At 53.8% G+C, this 22420-nt stretch overlaps 11 protein-coding genes across 11 annotated transcripts; 3 read left to right on the top strand and 8 right to left on the bottom strand.

Moving 5' to 3' along the window:
- Positions 1-40: 40 nt before the first annotated feature.
- Positions 41-2483, bottom strand: CTAM01_15276 (uncharacterized protein; the record flags this gene model as incomplete). Its single annotated transcript, XM_060531274.1, has 2 exons — positions 41-1951; positions 2013-2483. The coding sequence occupies 2 exons, from the start codon at positions 2481-2483 to the stop codon at positions 41-43; spliced, it is 2382 nt and encodes a 793-aa protein (XP_060374160.1).
- A 506-nt stretch (positions 2484-2989) lies between these two features.
- On the bottom strand, positions 2990-3769 carry CTAM01_15275 (uncharacterized protein; the record flags this gene model as incomplete). The annotated part of the gene is made up of 3 exons (XM_060531273.1): positions 2990-3011; positions 3067-3169; positions 3223-3769. The coding sequence occupies 3 exons, from the start codon at positions 3767-3769 to the stop codon at positions 2990-2992; spliced, it is 672 nt and encodes a 223-aa protein (XP_060374159.1).
- A 694-nt stretch (positions 3770-4463) lies between these two features.
- On the bottom strand, positions 4464-5113 carry CTAM01_15274 (uncharacterized protein; the record flags this gene model as incomplete). The annotated part of the gene is made up of 2 exons (XM_060531272.1): positions 4464-4703; positions 4991-5113. 2 exons carry the CDS (start codon positions 5111-5113, stop codon positions 4464-4466), a joined length of 363 nt encoding a protein of 120 aa, XP_060374158.1.
- Positions 5114-6390: 1277 nt separating this feature from the next.
- On the top strand, positions 6391-8183 carry CTAM01_15273 (tubulin/FtsZ family protein; the record flags this gene model as incomplete). The annotated part of the gene is made up of 7 exons (XM_060531271.1): positions 6391-6402; positions 6483-6506; positions 6580-6605; positions 6686-6727; positions 6796-6850; positions 6950-7734; positions 7790-8183. The coding sequence occupies 7 exons, from the start codon at positions 6391-6393 to the stop codon at positions 8181-8183; spliced, it is 1338 nt and encodes a 445-aa protein (XP_060374157.1).
- A 233-nt stretch (positions 8184-8416) lies between these two features.
- Positions 8417-10450, bottom strand: CTAM01_15272 (uncharacterized protein; the record flags this gene model as incomplete). Its single annotated transcript, XM_060531270.1, has 2 exons — positions 8417-9465; positions 9742-10450. 2 exons carry the CDS (start codon positions 10448-10450, stop codon positions 8417-8419), a joined length of 1758 nt encoding a protein of 585 aa, XP_060374156.1.
- Positions 10451-10521: 71 nt separating this feature from the next.
- Positions 10522-11142, bottom strand: CTAM01_15271 (uncharacterized protein; the record flags this gene model as incomplete). Its single annotated transcript, XM_060531269.1, has 3 exons — positions 10522-10619; positions 10677-10926; positions 10993-11142. The coding sequence occupies 3 exons, from the start codon at positions 11140-11142 to the stop codon at positions 10522-10524; spliced, it is 498 nt and encodes a 165-aa protein (XP_060374155.1).
- Positions 11143-12200: 1058 nt separating this feature from the next.
- Positions 12201-12776, bottom strand: CTAM01_15270 (uncharacterized protein; the record flags this gene model as incomplete). The annotated part of the gene is made up of 2 exons (XM_060531268.1): positions 12201-12539; positions 12609-12776. 2 exons carry the CDS (start codon positions 12774-12776, stop codon positions 12201-12203), a joined length of 507 nt encoding a protein of 168 aa, XP_060374154.1.
- An 875-nt stretch (positions 12777-13651) lies between these two features.
- On the bottom strand, positions 13652-14159 carry CTAM01_15269 (uncharacterized protein; the record flags this gene model as incomplete). Its single annotated transcript, XM_060531267.1, has 2 exons — positions 13652-13825; positions 14013-14159. The coding sequence occupies 2 exons, from the start codon at positions 14157-14159 to the stop codon at positions 13652-13654; spliced, it is 321 nt and encodes a 106-aa protein (XP_060374153.1).
- A 179-nt stretch (positions 14160-14338) lies between these two features.
- Positions 14339-16121, top strand: CTAM01_15268 (uncharacterized protein; the record flags this gene model as incomplete). Its single annotated transcript, XM_060531266.1, has 4 exons — positions 14339-14530; positions 14657-15148; positions 15197-15470; positions 15520-16121. 4 exons carry the CDS (start codon positions 14339-14341, stop codon positions 16119-16121), a joined length of 1560 nt encoding a protein of 519 aa, XP_060374152.1.
- A 2350-nt stretch (positions 16122-18471) lies between these two features.
- CTAM01_15267 (uncharacterized protein) lies at positions 18472-19701 on the top strand (the record flags this gene model as incomplete). Its single annotated transcript, XM_060531265.1, has 1 exon — positions 18472-19701. One exon carries the CDS (start codon positions 18472-18474, stop codon positions 19699-19701), a length of 1230 nt encoding a protein of 409 aa, XP_060374151.1.
- Positions 19702-20601: 900 nt separating this feature from the next.
- On the bottom strand, positions 20602-22072 carry CTAM01_15266 (26S proteasome subunit P45 family protein; the record flags this gene model as incomplete). The annotated part of the gene is made up of 3 exons (XM_060531264.1): positions 20602-21108; positions 21161-21967; positions 22031-22072. The coding sequence occupies 3 exons, from the start codon at positions 22070-22072 to the stop codon at positions 20602-20604; spliced, it is 1356 nt and encodes a 451-aa protein (XP_060374150.1).
- Between the last annotated feature and the right edge of the window lie 348 nt (positions 22073-22420).

The following is a 22420-nucleotide window of genomic DNA, read 5'->3' as shown; positions in this document are numbered from 1 at the left end:
TGTGTCCTTTTTGTTTTCCAAAACGAGGATTCAAATGCATTCATGGCACATTTGCACCGCCATAGTCGTCACCACCTTCGAACCCTCTGATCATACTGTCAAAAAAGGCAGCATCAACCCCCTGAAACGGCCAATCCTCTAACCCAGCGGCGATTCCATTGCCCAGAAGGTTGGGATTTCCGAGTTCAAAGAGCCATCTAGGATCGACATTAGGATCGAGCTGCAGATTCTCACCCTGACCACTCGAGCCTGGCATCACACTAGCCCCCCCGCCTGGACATACTCCTGCCATGGGGCCTGCAACAAAGGGGCTCGCAGCACTGAGATTTCCCGGAGCACGACTGTCCGGAACCATACCCTGGTGGTTACGACTGACCGGCATCCAAGGTTCGCGAGAAGGAGGAGCATCAGGCGAGATGATGACCGTCCCATAACAAGGAATCTTAAGCTGCAGCACATTCCTGGCATCACCTGTGCTCCGGCCTTCACCGGCAGGACAGGAAGCCGAAGCCGGCGTCGACGCAGAACTGAGACTCGCAGTGAACGTCGAACCCCCGGCAGCATCAGCCTCGATCGCAAGTAAGCTCTTCAAGACATCGGCGCTCTTCATGGAAAGCATATCCGTATTCTTGGAGCTCCCGTCACGCATGTGCTCCAACGTCTGCTCGACCTTGTCGCGGTCCGTATGCCTCTGGTGCGCGAGGATATCTCTCCCCCTGTCGCGTCTGCGGGCGTCGATGTGCGCGAGCATAAGCGTCATGGCCGCAATGAGCGCGAAGAAGTCAGCGGCGTCGGGGATACTGCATATTCCCTCCGGGTTACGGATCGCGATGAACCTGGAGAGGACTTCCCTACTCGCGTCGACACAAGCCATTCTGCTGCTGCTGGCCGCGCCGTTCTTGGAGTGGCGGAGCATGAATGGTAGGTGGAGTTCGATGATGAGGAAGAAGTGGAAGAGCTGGTTGGCTAGGTTGAGGCTGTTGCGGACGATTGTCATGGGGTCTTTGTGCGGCTTGGTGAAGTTGGGAATAGTCCACCATCGAGGGGGCATGGTTGTTGCTATAACTTGGAGCTCCTGGTCTAGTGCGTGAGTGGTTTCCATATCGAATAGATATGACCCCGACTCGTTTCGTTGTATGATCTTAGCGGCGATAGAGGAGTGAACTTGTTCGAGCCTGTCAATGTGATGGCTGTTGATGTACGTCTGCGTCTTTTCGTCGTTGATGACCTTTGCATCATGGGTGCTGCTGGGAAGCCCTAGAAGGAGGCAAATGAAGCGTTCTAAGTATACCAGACGAAACCACACGAAGCCAGGAACTGCTGTCGAATTCGGGTCCACTGTCTCAATGGTAGCTGGATCGTGTGGGCGGTGCAGGCCCATCAACTGGGCCACAGTAATCGCACGGCGGCAGGTCAGCAGTGATAATCTTGGATTGCCTCCATTGCCATGATAGACAGTTTGTAGAATGAGACATTCGAGGCCGTCGAGCGTGCCCAGGAGCACGTTGTTCTCGCACACCACAGAGATGGCCGTCTCCGCGAGCTTGTCCACGAGACGATAGGTTTCTTCGGACGCATCCTCTCCGGCGTGGGTCGGAACGCGCTGAAGCATCGTACCCAACATGAGCATCTTTTTGGCCAGTAAAGTGGGATGCATTGGTGTTCTGAGAGATTCCAAGTAGTGCTCGACAGACTCTGGCTCCAGCTGCTCCAATAGGCAGTGGGGCGTGAACATGAGCTGAAAGACAATGTCAGCTTCGGAGTAGAGCTTGTAAATGACCCTGCAATCTTCTATAGCGGGTATCGCGGCGGCAAGCTGTCTTGTGTAGGCAGCTAGTTTTGCGTTTACTGCTGGACGGATAGTTGCCGTCGTCTCATAATGAGAGGGGGCATTCGGACGTGATGAGTCTTCGTTAGGTTGTGCATCATTGCTTTCACATTGTGATTGAATCTTAATCAATGGAAAGACGTTCGTCAGTGAGAGTCCTTTTGAATATTCGACCCGATCCTACCGTTGATAAGTCTGCGTTCTGAGTTGATGAAGGGCTGCGGGCAGCCTCAGAACACGCTTCTCTAGTTGGGCCTATGGTGGCTGATTCTTCTGCTCCGGGGCTACAGCCTTCTGCTACCTTCTCCTGCGGCGAAGTGGGAAAAGGGACATCAAGATCTTCCACCCGGTGGTACAGTTGCTCGACCAGTCGCTCAACCCGGTTCAGCCGGTCCCCGAGACTGCCCACCGGGGCCGGAGCCGTCTGGGCATCCTCTTCGGGGAACTCCTGACTCACACACGGCGTCCCCTTCTGCCAGCACGTTTTACACGTGTCTCGAGGTCCCTTATCGTCAAAGATGCAGCGGATCTTGCGTCTGCGACACTCCCAGCAGCTCTTGGTGCCCCTGCGGACGAAGCGGCGCTTAGCAGCTGCAGTTCGCCGTTCCGAGGCAGCGGTGCGAACTGTGATGGTACCTCGCTCAGTGCCTGCCATTATGTGAGTACGAGGCGCGGAGACATTGATGCTGTGTACGACTTGTGTACTCTTCGGACGGACGAGATTGGGAGTCAGTGGTGTTGGAGGTGGGAGTATGAGCTGAGTGCACGTCCAGTTCGTCCGCCGAGTTTCGGACGGCGGTCTTGGTTTGGTGGGGCGGGGACAGTCGGCGAAGATGAGACGGCGTTGTCAAGTCAGAACCTTACCTTGCACCCTTTTCCGGATCCGGCATTTTGTTTTCTTTGCAAGTGTGGGAGAGGTTGATTCATTGATTGCTCGGCATTGTGTCTAAGCTCTTTTTCATTTCTCTCGAATTGTTGAAGATTCTGAACGGAAACTGTACAATCTATGTGCAGTGAAGTGGTCCAAGGCATGAAAATCTTGCCATGAGCATAAGCAACTTAGTGAAGGAGAAGCGGTCTAGAACCGAAAGAAAAGCCAAGCCCAGCCAACAGCGTTGATTAGAACATCTCAAACAACACTGGCAATCTATCCTTCCATGCTTAGTAGGGCAGCTGGCCGATGCTGGAAGAGAACAGTTAGACTTGTGAAGTTGATGAGTGCGAGATGAGATACTTACTAGTTTCCAGGAGGCAAGTAACGTCCGACCACGAATGTGGTACCTTTGGAGTCGGTGGCCATGGCCAAGCCGACCTTCTGGGTGTTCTTCCAAATGGCTTGAGCTATCAACTTGTTAGTGGCAACGTTCCTCTCAATCAGGGCCCAAAGTACTCACTGTAGTGACCATAGTTCAAGTAGTTGGGCGACCCAGTGGTGCGGATGGGCTGTCCATCATACAGCGGCTTCTCATCCAACCACAGCTGAACACCGTTGGTGAAATAGGTGGTGGTGCCGCCCGACTGCGAAGCCAAGTTCTCTCCCTGGCCGCCGGGGTTCGAGTCGTGAACCAGGCTGCCGACAGTCGTCAAGTGGTTGGCCCAGACCTGAGCGCTCGCGGCCAAGTCGTCATCCCAGGTCAAGTTGGCGTTGCCAACGGCAGCGCGGTAGATGTTGTGGAGTTCGAGGGCTCTCTGCAGGTCGGCGCTCAGGGTCGAGTTGGAGGAGGCAGTTGGGGTGGCAGTCGCCGAGGACGAGGTCGATGACGAGGTCACCGACGGCTGCGCGTAGATCGTGGGAAAGGTCGTCGTGGGGGCGGCGAGAGTGATCGTGTAGGTCGGGGTTCCGGCTGCTGCGTAGTACTTTGGCACCTTGACGATGCCCCTCGCCGCGGCTTGCGTGGCCATCAGCCCCAAGGCGAAGGTTGCGCTGGCTGAGAAGTGCATGGTGGTGGCTTGAGATGTGGGAATTGGGGGCTTCGGATATATCGAAATCACCGGGATCTTTCTGGTCGAAGTAGAGTCGTCGTAAGGAGTGACTGACTGAATGGAAGGATGGTTCCTGCCACTGAGCTGAAGACTGAAGTTGATGATGCCCGGGAAAATAGGAGTGTTGAGAAGCTGAAGAAGAGCAGAAAAGGATGCAATCAAGGAGAGTGTTCCAAGTGGTAACTTGAAGATGGGAGAGTAAGAAGGAAACCCGTTCAGACCAGGGTTCTGAGGATGTAGATATATCTCATTCCATTCTCATTCTTCAGGAGTCTCCCTCAGAAGTCGGTACCATGGGGATTGCACTGTTACAGTCGAGTCCCGGTAGGTTTACCGCATTCAGCAACACGGGGCTTTGGGGTGAAAACTCCTCAGTTTCTTTGAAGCGCAAGCCACATCCTCCGGTTCATTTAACTTCAAGACACCATGTCTCAGTCTGAAAGAGAACTTACGAGTCCCCCTAAACCAGATTCTATCGTCTCCCGCTGGCTAGCCAGACTAGGAGCCGCTGTCACCGATCGCTTTTGGTAAACGGTCGGGTACTCTGATCGGATTCGAGTAAAGGGTCCAGACCATATCGGTGTCTAGATCTACCCAAGACGTATGAGGGGTTTACTGCAAGAGGCTGAAGGAGACGACGACGACGACGCTTTCATGCAAACTTTTTCTTGAGGCTCCACGGGACGACGGTCGAGTTGAGAGAAGGCTGAGAGAAAGAGGAAGAAAGAGGAAAACACGCTGCCACTCCCGCTGCCCAGCCGCCAACACCCTTCGTTTTGCCCGTCTGCCCCTGATCGCCCAAAACATCTGCATTCCAGATCATCTTGAGCCCCTCGTCAGTGGCTGGATCACCACCTTCCGTGTCAAAGGTTGCTTGGTTGATGTGCTGAAGCTGGCAAAGCAGGCCCTCGTCGAATGTGAATGATCAGCACTCGCACAGCATGTCTCTGATATCATTGGCATGTCAGGGGCGCGGACATGTAAACTCTTCTTTACCTGTCGTGCAATGGCAGCAATGCTCGCTTGGCGATAAACTTTTAAGAATGAATAACCTTATCTTTCATTAACAACTCTTCTCGGCTTTCGCTGCGATGGGCTTGGATGGCAGGCCCCGTCCAGAATCAGCAGCCTTTTCAAGACCCATACATACGCGTTCCACCACGGCCGGGCAGGTCTGCCTCCTGCGTTTGGTTCGCGGCTCCGCGCTGTTACGACGACTCGGCTGTCTGCAGCAAGGTTAGGTCCTATGCAGCATTTGGCCTTTGAAAGATCCGTGGCTCCGGGATGTGGGAGAGGCCACATCCGTCAGCAACGACGTCGGTATAGTCCGTCTTTGCAGACCGTGGGTGCTGCAGACAGCCAAGCCGTCGTGAGACGCGAAACTCAACGCTGCAAATGTAAAATCTAGGCCACCAGGGACTCGAGGGAGCGGGGGAGCTGAGCTTTCCATTTTCCCGGATTTTCCTCAGTTGTACCTTTCCTAACTTCTTCCATGTTTGGATCGTCCCACGTGGGTGCGCGCTGGAATGCTGGCGGGGCCATGGGGGAATTTCAAGCGCGCGCCGAACTCTCTTCGTCCGCCGAGAGCGAGGAGCAGTGAGCACGGACTGGACGGGGGAAGGGGAGGGGGCATTCGGACTCTCTGATCCGGCTCGTCCGGCCAAGCGGCGGCGGCGGCACCGGTCGGTCGATGGGGTGTGGTGGTGTGACACACGCAGGCAGACACCTAGCAACCGTGAATCAACATGGCGACGGACAACAACCGGCTTGTTTCGAGGGAGTACAGGCAGCTGTATATCCCAAAGATTCATTGGTCGGGCGGTTGGAACGGCGTCACGGCGTTAGGCAACGCTCTTCAACAAGAAGTACGAGTTTGGTGACACCACACCTTTTGGGTCTTGATGATGCGCCTATCGCCGAACATGGAGACTCTTTGGGGATTTTGAACACATCCACAAGACTTCTGAGTGGCACAGAGCAACATTTACCAATCGTTTCTACGGGTCATGGGCCCAACATGGTCTAGCTTGCGTCTCTTCCCGGGTGATACCTCCGCTCGAATCGTTGGTTGGGCAGCCAAAGTTCTTTTTTGTCTTTATTTTAGTTTTATTTCTTAATTTTTCTCTCTTTTTCCCACACAGATTCCCCCCAAAAAGTGCCCCAAAAAGCTCTGACCGCTCACCGTCTGTTCTGTCTTCCCACATCAAAGTGTGACAGCCCGGGAAGTCCATGTCTCTGCCGTGCCAGAGAAACACATCATAAACCAGGCAGCTATCAAACTCCAAAAAGGCAGCAGTTTAACAAGATGCATGTACCAACATGTGGGGGAAGTTTTTCGAGTCCAGACCGAGTGTCCACGGCCGGGCCTGTCCGGGGCGAACAAGCGCACAGCGCAAGCGAGACGAGCGTGCGATACGGACAGGATAGGGGTTTGTTGTGAAATAAGGAATCCCGCTATAAGATGACCACCTGTCGTGATTTCAACAATTCGATAGCGGGGTAAAAATCTGCGTCCTGCGTCTTGCGTCCTTCAACCATCGTAATATACCACAACCCCGTCTTATCCTCGAACCAGCATCATGCGTGAAATTGTGAGTTGCGCGCACATGTTCGAGTACCTTACTTTGTAAAGTCCCTCTTGACAAACTAACGCTTCTGTGATCCACTCTAGATTCACCTCCAAACCGGCCAATGTGTACGTCTCCCCATGCCCCTGTCCAGCGCTCAACGCGTCACAACGCGCCTTTACTGATGATAAGTCTTTGTAGGGCAACCAAGTCGGAACGGCTTTCTGGTACGAATGTGCCAATCTCGACATTGAGATCAATGTGAAGAGGACTTATTTGAACGTGTGGTTAATGTTCGCGACAACAGGCAAACCATTCACCCTGAGCATGGCTTGGATCAGGATGGACAGTGAGTTTTCCAGCTGCTCAGTCACCATGACGCAAATCTATGAGCATAGTATGCTGACTTTTCTATAGGTTCACTGGAACTGATGAGCAACAATCCGAGCGATTGAACGTCTACTTCACCGAGGTACTACCTTCATCTCACACGCGCCTCGTGATCTCATATGCGCCTCACCCCCTCTCATGATGTCTCTCAAAATTCTAACCGCAAACTCATGCAACGTAGGCCGGTAGACCAAAGTATGTCCCCCGCGCTGTCCTGGTCGATCTCGAGCCCGCCACGATGGAGGCAATCCGCTCCGGCCCGCTGGGCAACCTCTTCCGCCCGGACAACATGGTCAACGGCCAATCCGGCGCCGGTAACAACTGGGCAAAGGGCCACTACACCGAGGGCGCCGAGCTCGTCGACTCCGTCCTGGACGTCGTGCGCCGCGAGGCCGAGGCCTGCGACAGCCTTCAGGGTTTCCAAATCACCCACTCGCTCGGTGGCGGCACGGGATCCGGTATGGGCACTCTGCTCATTGCAAAGGTCCGCGAAGAATTCCCCGATCGTATGATGGCCACCTTCTCCGTCCTCCCGTCCGCCAAGGTCTCCGAGGTCGTCGTCGAGCCGTACAATGCTACCCTGTCGATTCACCAGCTCGTCGAAAACTCGGACGAGACGTTCTGTATCGACAACGAGGCGCTGTACGATATTTGCAGACGCACGCTTAAGCAGGCTCACCCCTCGTACGGACACTTGAACCACCTTGTGTCGAGAGTCATGTCCGGCCTGACGACTGGTTTCCGCTTCCCCGGCCAGCTCAACGCCGATCTCCGCAAGTTGGCCGTCAACCTCGTGCCCTTCCCGAGATTGCACTTCTTCACCGTCGGATTCGCGCCCCTCACCTCTTCCGCGTCCTTCTCGAACCTTGGCGTCGCCGAGCTCACCCAGCAAATGTTCGACCCCAAGAACGTCATGTTGGCGTCCGACTTCAGAGACGGACGCTTCTTGACTTGCTCCACCATGTTGTAAGTTGCGCTCTCGTGCCCCCGTTTCTCGAGCTACGTCTAACCCCCTCAACAGCCGCGGAAAGGTGTCCATGAAGCAGGTCGAAGACCAAATTCACGCCATCAAGACCAAGAACTCCACCAACTTTGTTGAGTGGATTCCCAACAACATTCAAACTGCCCACTGCTCCGTCCCGCCCAAGGGTCTCGACGTCTCGTCCACGTTCATCGGCAACTCCACTGCGATTCAGAACAGTTTCCGCAGAGTTGGCGAGCAGTTCAGCGTCATGTTCCGCAGAAAGGCCTTCTTGCACTGGTACACTGGCGAGGGCATGGACGAGATGGAGTTCACAGAGGCCGAGTCCAACATGAACGACTTGGTGTCCGAGTACCAGCAGTACCAGGACGCGGGCATGGATGACGAGTATGCCGAGGAGTACGAGGATGAGGTTCCCGCCGAGGAGGAGTAGAGAGTTGCGGTCTCGTCATGGCAAGGTCATAATCACGTTGCCGATTATAGTTCCAATTGGATCCAGTCACTGAATGCTATTATCATTTAGCGCCACGATTCCCCTTCAAAGACATTAGACTACTAATTATACATGTAATTGTGTTGGTCAGCGTGCATAACAAATTTAGTTTGTAGCGTTGGATACGAACATTGATATAGTCTCGTACATAAGCACTTGATCACTGAGACTACCTAGACAATGCAGACTCGGTAGGTGCCGCCGTCCAACCCTGCAAACTCGTCAGGCCTTAGACTCTTCCCGCTTCGCCCGAAACCTGGATTAGGAACCCAAAAGTCCTCTTCCGTCACCTCGCTTCGCATGTTTTTCTCAAAGGCCTCAAGAGTATCTCCGAACATTCGAGACTCCCATAACGCCGTAATGCCCAATAGCTGTGCCTCGGTAGCAATGACTTTCCTAACCGCTTCCAGTCGACACCTCAGGTGAATTCGCATCATTCCACCCGGAAGCCCTAGATCCTCATGGGTGTCGTTGCTCTCATATCTCAATTGTGGAAGTCTCCGCCAAAGCAGCCTATTTTCCTCCCCGGGTTTGCGCCATTCCCACTCCATATATGAACGGAAGGTACGCCATGCATTCTCCGCCTGGCATTGACCTTTCTTCATGTCGCTCGGCCGATATCCAAAATCAATCCCGAACTCAAACTCAAGGTAGTCTCCTATAACTTTTTGTCCACGCGCAGCGCAAACCTCGTTCTCTTGCAACCGTCCAAAACCTTCATGACCGGTCAGGATTGGTAAGATGTGGCCTACGGTTGTGTTTTCATTGCCGGGGAAAACCAGCGGGAAAATGTAGATGTTATCATCGAGCCTCCACCTCGATCTCTCATCCACGTCGTACACTGATTTATCCAACTCGGCTTGAACATATAGTTTTTGCCGAGCTAAATAAAAGTTCTCATGGATCTCCGTGAGATATCGATTGTTTGCAAACATTGGCGATGACGCAGGGCACAAACACAAGTATGAGATCCCCGTCACTAATCTGTACCTTCCGTCACCCGTTTTTCTTAGGACCATGTAAACAAGGCGTTTGAGCTTGGAACTGCTGAGACCCAATCCAGGATCCAGGGCGAAAAGCTCGTCGTCTTGTTCTAGCAACCTATCGAGTGGGTGCTGACTCCCAACCAAGAACCACTGGCCTGGGCCAAAGTGAATTCTGTACAGAGTCAGGTCGTCAAAGACCCCTCTGAGGGCCTCCGTGGGGGTTGAGCTGATAGATGCTAGTCTTGTCAGCCACATCGAGATGGATGCAGTGTCTGTGTCGACAGTAAAGTCCCGATCCCAAGCACGTATCAGGCAAAGGTCTCTTGTAGTACAGCGCGGGCGTCTCTTCAGTTCATCTGATCGTGTTTTATACGGAGGTTCTGCGTGTCGGCTCTTGCTTATGAACACAATTCCTCTGCTTCGAAAATAATCGTGCTTCAGAGCCGCGTGAGGACGAGAATGCTTAGACGTTCCTTTTCTATGTTTACGATCAGGTTTTCCCCGTTTGGTACCATCGTTATACGCCAGGTCGGGCAGCTCCACGAATGATTGTTCCCAAGACGTTTGGGTCTCCCAGGCAGGAAGCCAAGACGGATTCTTCTGCGCAGAATAGCCTTGGGCTGCTAACAAGAGCTGAGGTTTTCCCTCGTTGATAATGCAGTGCGCAACAAACCCAATAACCATCTGGCGGGCCGAGATAGCGTAATTGGGTTGCAGCAGATTGTTGTCACTTTCAAAGGACAGGAGGCCGAGAATACCGTATAGCTTGTCCCGAAAGTCTGAAGCATGCGACTTTGAGGTCAGTGCCATCATATCCCAGAGACCCAAGCCGCCGATATGTCCTTGAGCAACGTGCTCGAACCAAGGGGCTGCCGTTTTCTTCCAAGAAACCTTGCTCTTGTTTTCTGAGTCGTTTTCCGACTGTGTCAGCTTGCGAGCCGTTGTATGATCCGCTGCGAAGATCACATTCCCAATCGGAATGAGAACGCGCGGGGCGAGCACCAACTCTTGTATGACCCAAACCCGGCGGAAGTATCTCCTCTGCAATAGTTTCCAAATATCCCGGATAGAGCGGCTCTGTGAGAACGTTCCAACACAACTTGACGTTGTTCCAAGCTCGTGAAGCCATCGTCGCTCCGGCAAACCTTGCAGATCATTTGATACCAAATCATCGCCTATCCAAGCCCATACTTGCGAGCATCTGGAATAGATCTGGCCCATCTTGGCTACTTGCGTAGCTCTTTCCTCCGCATTATTCTGGTCGATTCAGATTGCGTCGATCCAAATCAGCTTCAAGCCTCGAGATGGTCGCAGATATCTGAGCACGTCGCAACAGTTTTTGGTTTGAAAGACGATGTCCCAGTGATGACCAACGTAAATTGGATGACATCTATGGTGATGATTAGTGTGTTTGGACTCCGTCGAGATAGAACAGTTGCTCAACTACCGTTCGGAGTTGCCATTGTCATCGCCCCATGTGTATGACACGGCATCATAGTCAGAGAAGTGCGTATCCTTGTATGGCTCCAAGTCCACATGTATGGGATACGATTTGCCTTTGTCTCCGACCGCGTGGAGAACAGCAAGGCGGAATTCATCCGATAAAAGCGCAGTAATGATGCCCCGATTCGCATGAGCCGAATCAGAAGTTGAAATTGTAGCCGACCGAGCTCCTTGATCATCCTTGCTCTTATCACCTGGCGAATGGGTTGTGTTTTCCCCAGAGGTGAACGTGACTATAGGTGGCCAACTAAGGTTGAGACTCCCATATTCTTCGCCTTTTGGTACAGAAAGTACAGGGCCAGGCCAATCTGCCGTCTTGAATCGAGCGTGAGCTGTGGCTTAACATTTCTCGCATCGAGGGATTTGATCGTCTCCGACTTGAATGATAGGTGACGCGCACCAGTCCGCATGCCAGCGGCTCATATTGATGGCAGTGGCAGCGATTTCCCGCAGACTTGGTGAATTGATGGAGGTGGTTGTTGAGAACAAGAATGAGATTAACGGAGGTTGGCAAATCGAGGCCGCCATTCAACCCATCCCGCTCCTTCTCTACATACGTGAGATTTGGGTCAAGTCTGCCTCGACGGGTGCAAAGCCAATAGAACTTGGGCATTGCGGCAGCCTGCGTTGGCGAAGCCTTCTTCTGCATTAACCAACCCAGCCACTCACAACCGGGCACGTAGGTTCTACCCACTCTTCTAGCATCAACTTGGAAGTCGTGATGGCAACCTGAGCAGGGGATCATCGCTGAGGTACGTCAGTTTTTCACATTTCGATTATAAGCTGTGAACTGGCAAACGCACATACGTGTATGAGATAAGATGCTTCGAGATTGAACGGATGTTCGAGCTGTTACCGTTACTATTACTGAACAGAGAAGAAGGTGTATAGATACATAGTGATAGTTCTGGCCCCGAAAATCATCCAATTCGCCAGCATGGCCAAGTGGTAAGGCATCGCACTTGTAATGCGGGGATCCTGTGTTCGATCCACAGTGTTGGCACCAACGTTACGTTTTGCATTTTTGATCTACGGTATTATGGGCATCAAGTGCAGGTTGCTGTTTTTGAAGCAGAATGTGTTCGAATGTCGTCGTTGTCGAATCTGTCTTCACTTTGTCTTCAAGGTAATGCACAGACTGAGTGGTTGGGGAAATATTGCGACGTACTTTCTAGCTGTGGGGTCACAGCATATACCCAACTATAGTGAATACAGTGATGAGTTGCCATTACCGCTTGAAACAGGCACCGGCGAGTAATTTATGGTCACGATGTATCGATTCGATGAGCGAAAGAAGTGTTAACGTTGAATAGCAATCCTATGGGAAGTGTGCTCATCCGTTTTGCAAGACCCCATTTTCCCAGACCCATTCCTGATATCCGTACCTTTCCCAACGCCAAAGCGGCCGTCAATTATCACTGTTTGATGATACATGGTACATATATGGTTTGCACATAACTGACCCAATTTAGTTGTGGGCATGTGTGTGAATGCCATCCTCCCGCTTGGTGACTGCGTACGTCTTCCCATTGGGGGCATCTACCTCGAGATCACCCCTGGCCCGGATCGGCGACATTTCATATAAACGCTTCGCGACGACGAAGCTACCGGCAGCCCAGATCCACACGAGAACACCAATCGAGCAGGTAAAGAAGAGGATCGGGACGAGGACGAGGAGTGCAATGCCGATCCAGAAGAGGGAGAAAACGACAGCGGCACCGAGAGCAAAGGCGATGGTTGAGGCGGAGAAGGACACGAAGACGAGGATTGGGAGGAAGGAGAAGATGAATTGGCAAAGAATAAAGGCCTGTAATGAATTCGTTAGCAAAAAAGATGTCCGACATTAGGGAGACGAGTATCATTGGGGGTCGCATACAAAGAGGAATGGCTGCTCCTGGGCAAAGTTGTAGGCATTGCCGTACGCTCTTTGTCTGGTGTCGGAGCTGACGACCCGATTGATCTGTCGCTGGCCGTAGGCATAAACGCCGGCGGCGTTCTCCTTGGCCGAGGCCTTGATGTCGTTGTAGTCGCTGTGCGATGCCATGGTGGGCAATTGCTCTAGGGATTTGTGGAAGAGGACGGATGACGTTCGTTGTTCGTAAATGGGCGTCAGGGGTGTTGAAGATGGAGGGATAGCCGATCGTGACTTCGGAGGAGGTTCGTCGGGGCAGCCTCCTTTTTCTTCAATCTGCAGTTTGACGCCTCTTCTTAGCTTCCCAGGGATGGACGGGAGGCTGCAATTCGAGAGGGGTCGGTCGAACGATTGGGGTGGGCGCTCGCAGGGAGACACGGGAGAGACACTGGCGCAGCTCAACGATTATGCGACGGAATACTTGGTACAACTGAGGTAGCTCGGGAACGGCAAGCGGTAGGCCCGTGAGTGTGACGGACGAGTGACGGAGGCACTTGAGTCTGGATGGATGCAAGAAGCTAAGAGGCTACAGCCAGCGATGGACAATTGGATTTGCAGCTGATGCTGACATTGACACTTCTGGCGTCGTCTCTCTGTGGCATTTGACAGAGAAGGGAGCGGGAGGAAAGGTGAAGGTACAAACAGCGACAGGCTGACCTCACCACCCTCAGGAAAGGACGGCAAGTCGCGTTCCGTCGGGGCGCGTCATGCAGGTCGTAATTTAGTACTGCGTGCCTGCGTTCAGCTGGTCCCTGGGCTCTGGAGAAGTACCTGCCCCGCAGAGGGAGGAGGAGGAGAATGGTGCGCAAGCCACACATCGTAGCATCAGCCACATCTACCCTGATGGATGAACCTAGCTATTCGGTACGTTCTCACAGTGCCCCCCCCCCCCCCGGGGATGAAGGAGCTTGGGCCACCCATCGCGAAAGTATGTACCTGTGCGCAGATCTGTACGAAACGGAAGGACCTTTCTCTCCGTCCGTTCTTTGCCGTTTCGAAAGTCATGGTCACGTGCTGTTCCGGCCGGTACGGAACGGCGGGGGAACCGCCCAGCCAGAGGGCCACCTGCCAGCAGTTCTAATTTCCAGGAGAGCAGGAGCCAGGAGCAACTCGGGAAGGTTGCCGGTCTCCAAGTCCCTGCTCGACAGCCTCGACTCTCGCGACCTTTTCATCTGTGACATCTGCAAGGTTTTTAATCTGTCAAGAAAATCTGTTAGGCTGTCAACTCCATCATTATTCTATTTTAAGCCCCGCCCTCGCATTATCTTGATTGCATCTGTGATATTCGTCATCGACGCACTCCAGATCAGATCCCATCAACCGTGTTGCGCATCTGCGAGTGCATGGGTCCCGGTCCATTAGCCACACCGTGTAAGGCCCTGGGCCGCGGGACTCTCTCACACTTGGAACTGGGCTGGCAGTTGGCGTTGGTTTAGTTGCGTCCTGCAGCCCGGCAGTGTGAAAAGCGGCGCCACCGAGCTGGGGATCAGACAATAGTCCATCTTCGGACTGCATCTCTTTTGTCCAAGCGTCAAAACAGCCTTTGAGACATCTCATCACAGTCCCCGGGAACATAGGAGGAAGAGAGGAAGAAAGGATCAAACTCTTCTTACTTATCAGTTAAACGGTAACTCCCCGGCGGTGCTCGTCATTCTGAAAGGTGTACGAATACTCCGTACTCGTACTCCATCCGTATGGAGACCGAGTCAAATGCCATGAACGGCGCGCCGGAAAGGAAAGGGTCCACCACCTCGCTCAAGGACGAAGTGACGGCTCTGGAGAACGGCGCCGAACGGTCAAAGATGGGCACCGCGATCCGCGGAACACGCATAGGTCACAAGAAGTCGAGAAATGGGTGTCAGCAGTGCAAGAAACGGCGTGTCAAGGTCAGTTCAGTTCCCTATAGTAAGGGCTCTGTTCTCTGCAGCAAGCCACGCCAAGCCATCCTCTTATGGAGACTGGAGACTGGTGAGGTTCATAGTGACTTCAATCGGTAACTAACAAACATCCAGTGTGATGAGAGTCGGCCATGTCGCAATTGTGTACGGCACGATGTCAAGTGCAGCCTTGTCCTGACGCCATTCGCACCTCAGCTTCCTGCCGTGACCGAGTCGCCAAAACCAACTCAAGATACCGCGAGTACAGCAACACCAGGTAGTATCGGGGACGCCTCGACGACCAGTCGCCCGGCCAGCCGCCGCGAGAGACCATCGCCTCAATTGTCTTCCTTGAAAGACAAAGTCGCCGCCATCCAGGGGCTGTTGTCAGAGTTTACGGCTGAAGTAGATGCCCTCAACCAAAACGGTCATGATAACTACTCCAGCCCGGCCAATGGCTCAAGTCATGGAGACTCGGGAGACTCTCAGAGTATTTCACAAGCTGACTGGCTCACCGACATGCAACTCGTCCATCACTTTACCTCCAACACAGCTCATACTCTTTCTGAGAATCCAGACTTTGTACATTTGTGGACTACGACTGTTCCTCAAATTGCCTTCGCCAACGTAAGAATTTCCCTATATCCATCTTTACACTCCCACTAAGTCATTCAGGACTTCCTTCTCCACGGCATCCTCGCCGTCTCAGCTATACACAGAGCGCACATTAATCCCGAGAAAAGGGACGAGTATGCCAACTTATCAGCACGCCATCAGAACATCGCTCTGAGCCAATTCTCGCCAGGACTGAGCGAGATTGGCGAGAACAACGCAGACGCCTACGTACTCCACGCAATATGCATCTTTCTGCTCAACACCTACTCCATCGCGAACCCCCACGGGCCCATCACATCCAAGGACGTCGCCCAGTCCTTCATTTTACTACAAGGTCGGTGCTTCGCCCATCTCACGTCTCCGCCCATGCTGACCCATCGCAGGCATCAAGAGCATTCTCACCCTCCCCTTTGCCCACCGATACATCTCCAACGGCCCGTTGGCCCGCTGGCTCTACCAAGGCGGCGTCGAGCCCGCCGTCGGAGGCAACTTTGCCTCGAAAATCGACGATCTCCTCACTCTCACGCGAAGCATGGCCCCTTCAGATGATACAACAACCTGCCAATCCGCGCTCGAGGGCCTCAAAATCACCTTTGCCGCAGTTTCTGCTCCGCAGCATAGGTCCGGTCTCGTCTGGCGCTGGGCTGTCTCCCTCCCCCAGCCCTTCCTCGAGCTGATGATCCAGAACCACCCCATGGCCCTCGTCATACTCATGCACTACGCGGCACTGGTGCACGCATTTGAGCGGAATATGTGGTACCTCGTCGGCTGGGGCAATAATGTGGCATCGGCTTTAGACCAAGCTATCCAGGAACCATGGAGGGAGTGGATCCAGTGGCCTCTGAGGTGTATTCGAGAGGGTGTTGATATTCGGCAGGTTGAGCCGTTCAAGCCGGTTCCGATTGAGAGCGTCCCGAGGACGCAGCCTCCCACTGCTGCCAATTTCAAGCTGGACCTTTTCAGGTTGGGCGAGCCGCCAGCATGACGCGCTCGAGGATTCGATTCGGATTAGACTTCTCTGGGAGATTGATCAGTCTATCGGAATGGTACGAACCGATTCTCTGAGAGAAAAGCGGTCCACTCGCAGGAGGCCCTTTTCAGAGACTGTATCTGCAAACCATCACCCAATGACGCAGCGTGAGATTCTGGCAATGCAACTTCTCCACGCCGGCTCAAGTTGGGCAGGAATACGCTTCGGTCGCCTGTGCAGCATAGGCACACGCCGAGCTTCGGCTGTGGCCCAGCTGTGTTCCGGCAAGAATGATGTGGCCGCCTGGGTGTCCGCGAGATAACATAGCCTGGTTCGGACTGAAAGTCGACCTGGTTAGAATACCAGCTGCATATGCGGCACCACGCAGTAAAGGATTCGTTGATTCATATAATGGGCCATTTACAGTCATCGAGCGATGCAACGCGCAACGCTCGAGGCGCCAAAGAATTCATCAGTATGGTGGCATTGTATAGAGGGAGGTATAGAGGGAGCCTGGAAAGCATGGGCAACCTAGGCCAGCATATCGCCAACAAGAGTGAGCTGGGCAAATGAGGAAACATATATCAACCGTGTAGACCTACAAAAACTGTGTCAACGGAAGTATCATCTGGCAGTACGTACATATGACACCAATCAAGATATCGGGCTCGGCCCATCAATTCACATCCATCAACTTTATATGCAGTATTAAATTACGCCATCAATGGGCCCCATACGCAACGGCATTTCCCATGTTCATGTTGAGGACCTTTGCGACTGCCTCTGACTTGGTTCTTGGTGTGTTAGTACCGAAAGATCAGGAATGGGGTGGGATGCCACCGCGGCGCAGCAACAACGCAAAAAGTGCTAAAAAAAAAAAATGAGTTCAATTGAGTAGCAACTTAAAACCCATGCGAAAGAAGGCCAAAAGAAAAAATAATTGTCCCTAGCAAGGCTCGAACTTGCGACCTTTGGATTACCCCTAGATGATCTAGAGTCATATGTATTTGATATGAGACCAACGCTCTACCGACTGAGCCATAGAGACTGATTGATGGAGAGCCGAGGGCAGCTAGGGCTTTACATAGGTATCGTAATGGAGTCAGCGTGCAGCCTCTGCGCCAACCCGCGCCCCCCCACAGCCCCCGCGCCCCACCTCGCTCTTCCGCCGCGTTTCGGCCTCCCGCCGTTAACTTCGGCCACCTCGAATCGCCGCGAGGACTTGAAAGTTCCACCGAACCGCGCACCTCTCGTCTTACCATTGCCAGAAACTCGACCAACGTAGAATAAGACCATCTTGGCTCTCTTAGCCAAGCTTCCCATTGAGACCTAATTATTAAGCAGTTTCCCAAGACCGCGAGGACACTTGCGCGTTCTGGCAGTAACACACCATTAGACGCTGCCAAACTCTCCGTCTCACTCTTGCTGCGCCTCCACTATGTTTTGGTTCTCTTTCTGCCGAGATGGTGTGAGCTGTAGTAAGGCACCGCATTCCATCTCATCTAGAGTCCATCTCTGAGAGGCTTGAGGGGCTGGACTGGTAGAACCAGTCACATGAAACGAATTACACGAACCCAAGCTTTCTTACTCCTTGGTAACTATACTGCGTGAGAAGTAGTCTTGGATATGGGATGATTAATGACCCCGCGTCCTTATCCTGCCCTTCACAATGCCGATCTGTGGCTTGCTATGTTCTCTACGACTACGCATCCTATCCGTCTTGTCCTCCCTTCACTCCGTGCCCAAGTTCCTCCGCCTCCGAGTGATCCCTATCCTGGCCATAACCTACCTACACTTCTTGCCCGTAGACATCTCTCGCCCAGCCGGACGCCCAGACGCCAAGAAGCATGAACCACCACCAAGCACTTACCACCTCCTCTTCCAACGGACAAACTCCCATTGGCCCGTCGGTCTCATTCTCTCCTCTACTCACCACCACCCCCGGTCACCGTCTCACCTCTCGCCGTCTTGGAACCCTTCCTCGCGAGGCGAGACCTCTTTCTCGGCCCCTCCCCTTTGCGCCCATCACACTATTCTCGCCGGCAGACTTGGCGAGAGCTCAGAGCTACGCGAGAGTGCAGTGTTATCCCGGCTTCCGACCTGGAGGTTGTTGGTCCGGCTGAGGGGCGATCCCTGACGACGCCTCCTGCTCGTCCACGCCTCAAGTGAGGTGTGTTGATGAGACGAAGAATGTATATATCATGCTCACGAGCACCGTCAAGTTGAGACTGTTTTCTATTCTCTCTATCAAACACAGCAGGCAAGCAAACACTTGTAGTAGGTCAGAGCTTGCAGAACAATACCCAGCACACCCGATATCACGATATCTCAACATCGACTTACACCACCACCCACCAACACCATCATGACACTCGCCACAGAGTCCAAGCCCTCCCAGGCTCCCTCCCAAACCCACGAGGCCGAAGCAGACACCCACTCCCTCCACTCAACCCCCTCCTCCTCCTCCTCAGCCCGCTCCACAACCTCCCGCCGCCTCTCCCTAACCCGCACCCTCTCCTCCCTCCACCGAACCCGCACCAACAGCACCACGGCCACCGAAAGGGCTCCTCCCGCCGTAAAACCCCCCAACAAGGGCTTCGGCGCAAACCTCCACAAGATAACAACAACGGCCGGCATCCCCTTCAACAAAGCCGCAAACCTCGTCGGCGCAGAAGGCTGGTTCCCGCAAACCATGCCTCGCGAGTGCGCAAAAGCAGCACGCATCCTCCACGCCTTCACGGACCTCGGCCCCGAACCCCCCAAGGCCCAGGGTCCCCTCCACCCGCTCGGCATCACCCGCCGCTCCATGGTCACCATCCCCCACCAGGTCCTCGCCCACTGCGCCGGCCTCGCCATCTTCAACACCCTCCGCGCGGGGGCGTACATGGGCTCCCTCGCCGCCGGCTCCGGTATCGTCGTCGCGCGCAGACCGGACGGGACGTGGTCCCCCCCTTCGTCGTTTGTCGTGTCCACCCTCGGCGCGGGCTTCATGTTCGGCCTCGACATATACGACTGCGTCCTCGTCCTCAACACCGCAGCCCAAGTCGCAGCCTTCACGCACCCGCGCGTCTCTCTAGGCACAGAAGCCTCCGTGGCAATCGGGCCCGTCGGCACAGGCGGCGCAGTGGAAGCCGCGGTTTCCAAGACGGCGAGGCCAATGTATAGCTACATGAAGTCCCGCGGCCTCTGGGCGGGCGTGCAGATTGACGGGACAATCATCCTCGCGAGACAAGACTGCAACGGCGTGGCCTACGCGGACCGACGCATCTCGGCCAAGAAGATTCTGCAGACGCAGGCCGAGTGGCCCGAGGGGTCGATGCCGCTTTGGCAGACGTTGATGGCGCTGGAGGGGCGGTACTCGATGGATCCTGCTATTGCGAGAGAGGTGGCGATGATGGGGCCGCCGGGGGATGCTACGCCGCCGCCGCCGATGGAGGATGATGTGCCTGCGCCGGCGTATACGCCTTCCATTGCGTCGCAGTTGAATTTGAACACTTATGGTGGTGGAGAGGAGGGGATCACGAACGCGCCCAAGGATGTCGAAGAGGAGCCCGTCTTGGATGAAAAGGAGAGGCTTAGGCGGGCGGGATACTAAGCTGTGATTTGCAGTTTTTGTCCTCATAACGGTTTGTCTTTGTAACAGATGTCTCTAACGAATGCGCCTTGGCTTGAATGATAAATCTTAGATTGAGCATCATTTCTTTTACATTTGGGATTATGGATTATGGCGCGCAACATTAGACTGTCACAATAATTTCCTATAGCACGATATCAAGACAAAATGAATTCCCGTTTAAAGTTCTCATTTACAACTTTCCCATTAAAACCCCCAAACGCAGCGGGGAATCCAATCAGAATATACTTCCGGCACTTCGCCTCGTCGGCCAGGAACTTCCTTGACATTTGCCAGCCGCACATGTCAGGGATGCTGTCCCTTGGGAGTAGAGGCTGTCAAGTCTAGACCTCACTTCACTCAATGCAAGAAAGAGCCTGGCCGAGGCTGTCAAGCTGCACAATCACACCTTGGGTTCAGAGTGACATGAAGAAAGTTCCTCTGGACATCACGCTTTCGCTGACATTCAGATTGCCACTCTGTGAGCTGGCGGCCAATTTCACCATTGAGACCCTGGCACCCTTCCGTTAGTATGCGGAGAGATATTGGCGTCTTACTAAGGGCCTCTGTTCGACCAACCCGCTTCATATCGGTAGATGGCATTTCGTCTAGGTCGAATTAGGGTTGTTGTTCGATGCTTATAATATGTAGTTCGCCTGGGAGTCGAGAAGTCGTCGTTGGGCAAGGAGATTAAACACTTTCTAACTACCGGTTGTTGCTTCACTACATGTCACATGGTCATCATTTCACGCTGCAACATTATCAACCCATGTCATGTCGTTAATCAATGCCAAGTCAACGTCAAGTAACGTCAAGGCATGCCTTGCCATTATCTTTATCGTAGTCCCGTCTAGCCTTAGTCCCGTACCCTCGTCATACAAACTACAAGTACAAGCCCTCAGGCTCACTCTCCTGCTTGGTGCGAAGTACTCTCTCTCTGGCCGACCGGAAGTCTGCCATCTGGACGCGCATACGGCGTTCACGGAGAGCCAAGAGACCAGCCTCTGAGCAAATGGCCTTGATGTCGGCACCAGAAAGGTCGTCCTTTTGCGAGATGAACTCCTCCAGGTCGACATCGTCGTTGAGCGACATCTTGGATGTGTGAAGCGTAAAGATCTTGCGCTTGGTGTTCTGATCGGGGTTCTCAAAGAGAATCTTTCTGTCGATACGTCCGGGACGAATCAGGGCAGGGTCGAGAGTCTCGATCTTGTTGGTGGCCATGATGACCTTGACGTCACCGCGGTCGTCGAAACCGTCAAGCTGGTTGAGAAGTTCCAGCATGGTTCTCTGGACTTCGCGCTCACCACCAGACGTCGAGTCGTAACGCTTCGTGCCGATGGCATCGATTTCATCAATGAAGACAATCGAGGGAGCATTCTCGCCAGCAACCTAAACTTGTCAGTGACCATCACATTGGCAGAAATAATCGAGACAAACATACCTGGAACAACTGGCGGACAAGACGGGGACCATCTCCGAGGTACTTCTGAATAAGTTCACTTCCCACTATACGCAGGAAAGTGGCAGACGTCTGGTTGGCGACAGCCTTGGCGAGCAGCGTCTTTCCGGTACCGGGAGCACCGTAGAGAATGACACCTTTCGGCGGCTTGATACCCATCTCCTCGTACAGCTCCGGATGCAGCAGAGGAAGCTCGACTGACTCTCTGACTTCCTGGATCTGCTGCTCCAAACCACCAATGTCGGCGTATGACTCCGTCGGAGCCTTGTCCAGCTTCATCACACTGACCAGGGGATCAGCATCGTCGGTCAGAACACCGACAATGCTGACGCTCTTGTGATGGAGAAGGACACTAGCGCCAGGTTCCAGCAAGTCCTTGTCGACGAAGCTCATGATGCTGACATAGTACTCGGGACCAGTCGTGCTACTGACAATCGCGTGGTCATCGTCAATCATCTCCTCCAGCGTGCCGACGCCCATGGGGCTGCCACGCATATCGTCGACACGACCGCGCTCGTCTGCCATGCGGTCGACATCACCCTCGGGGCCAACGGCAGCACCCTCCTTGACGACCTTGGCCTTGCGAAGGCGCTCTTGGTTCTCGACGTATTCCTCTTCCAGGATCAAGTGATCGTGGATTCGCTGCATTCGTAGTAGGCGGAGTTTGCATCGACTGGTGGGGAAGACGGCGGGAAGCTTCGCAGCGGCGCTGGTGCCGGCCGCCTTTCTCTTCTTGCGACCGACTCTGGTGGTAGGGCGTGGGGGAGGCTCGTACTTGGGCTTCTCCTTCTGCATTGCCAGTCAGTCAGTATTCATCTTCTTCTTTATTGTTTCCAAACTCGATAAACATACCTTCTTATCCTTCTCGTCCTTTCCATCGCCTCCACCACCCATTCCTGACTGGTTTTGACCCTACGAAGCTGTTAGATTGTGACTGCCACGTTTCGAACAGTGATGCTCACCATCTTGTGCCACGGGGAGCTCCAAGAGCTCAGTGGAAGTGTGCAGACGGCTTTTCTGTGTTGATGAGAAGAAAAACGGGCGATCCTCTGATTCGGGGAGGTGTTGGGGTGTCGTCAATGAGCTTGTGATGATGATGGGTGTAGGTGGGTTCCGGAGATGGAGATGGAAGCGCAGGGGAGCAATGGAAGGCAAGGCTGCTGCTTGCGTAGGTAATCAGTGCGTAGCAACACCGGGAGCCACCGCAGGCGGCAGGAAACGCGACGCTCAGCTTCCCTGGCT

Source organism: Colletotrichum tamarilloi, assembly GCF_030869305.1.
Source record: "Colletotrichum tamarilloi strain Tom-12 chromosome Unknown Scaffold_155.1, whole genome shotgun sequence".
Classification (NCBI taxonomy): Eukaryota; Fungi; Ascomycota; class Sordariomycetes; order Glomerellales; family Glomerellaceae; genus Colletotrichum; species Colletotrichum tamarilloi.
Note: the sequence above shows the minus strand (reverse complement) of the source record. Positions and strands in the feature narration are given on the sequence as shown.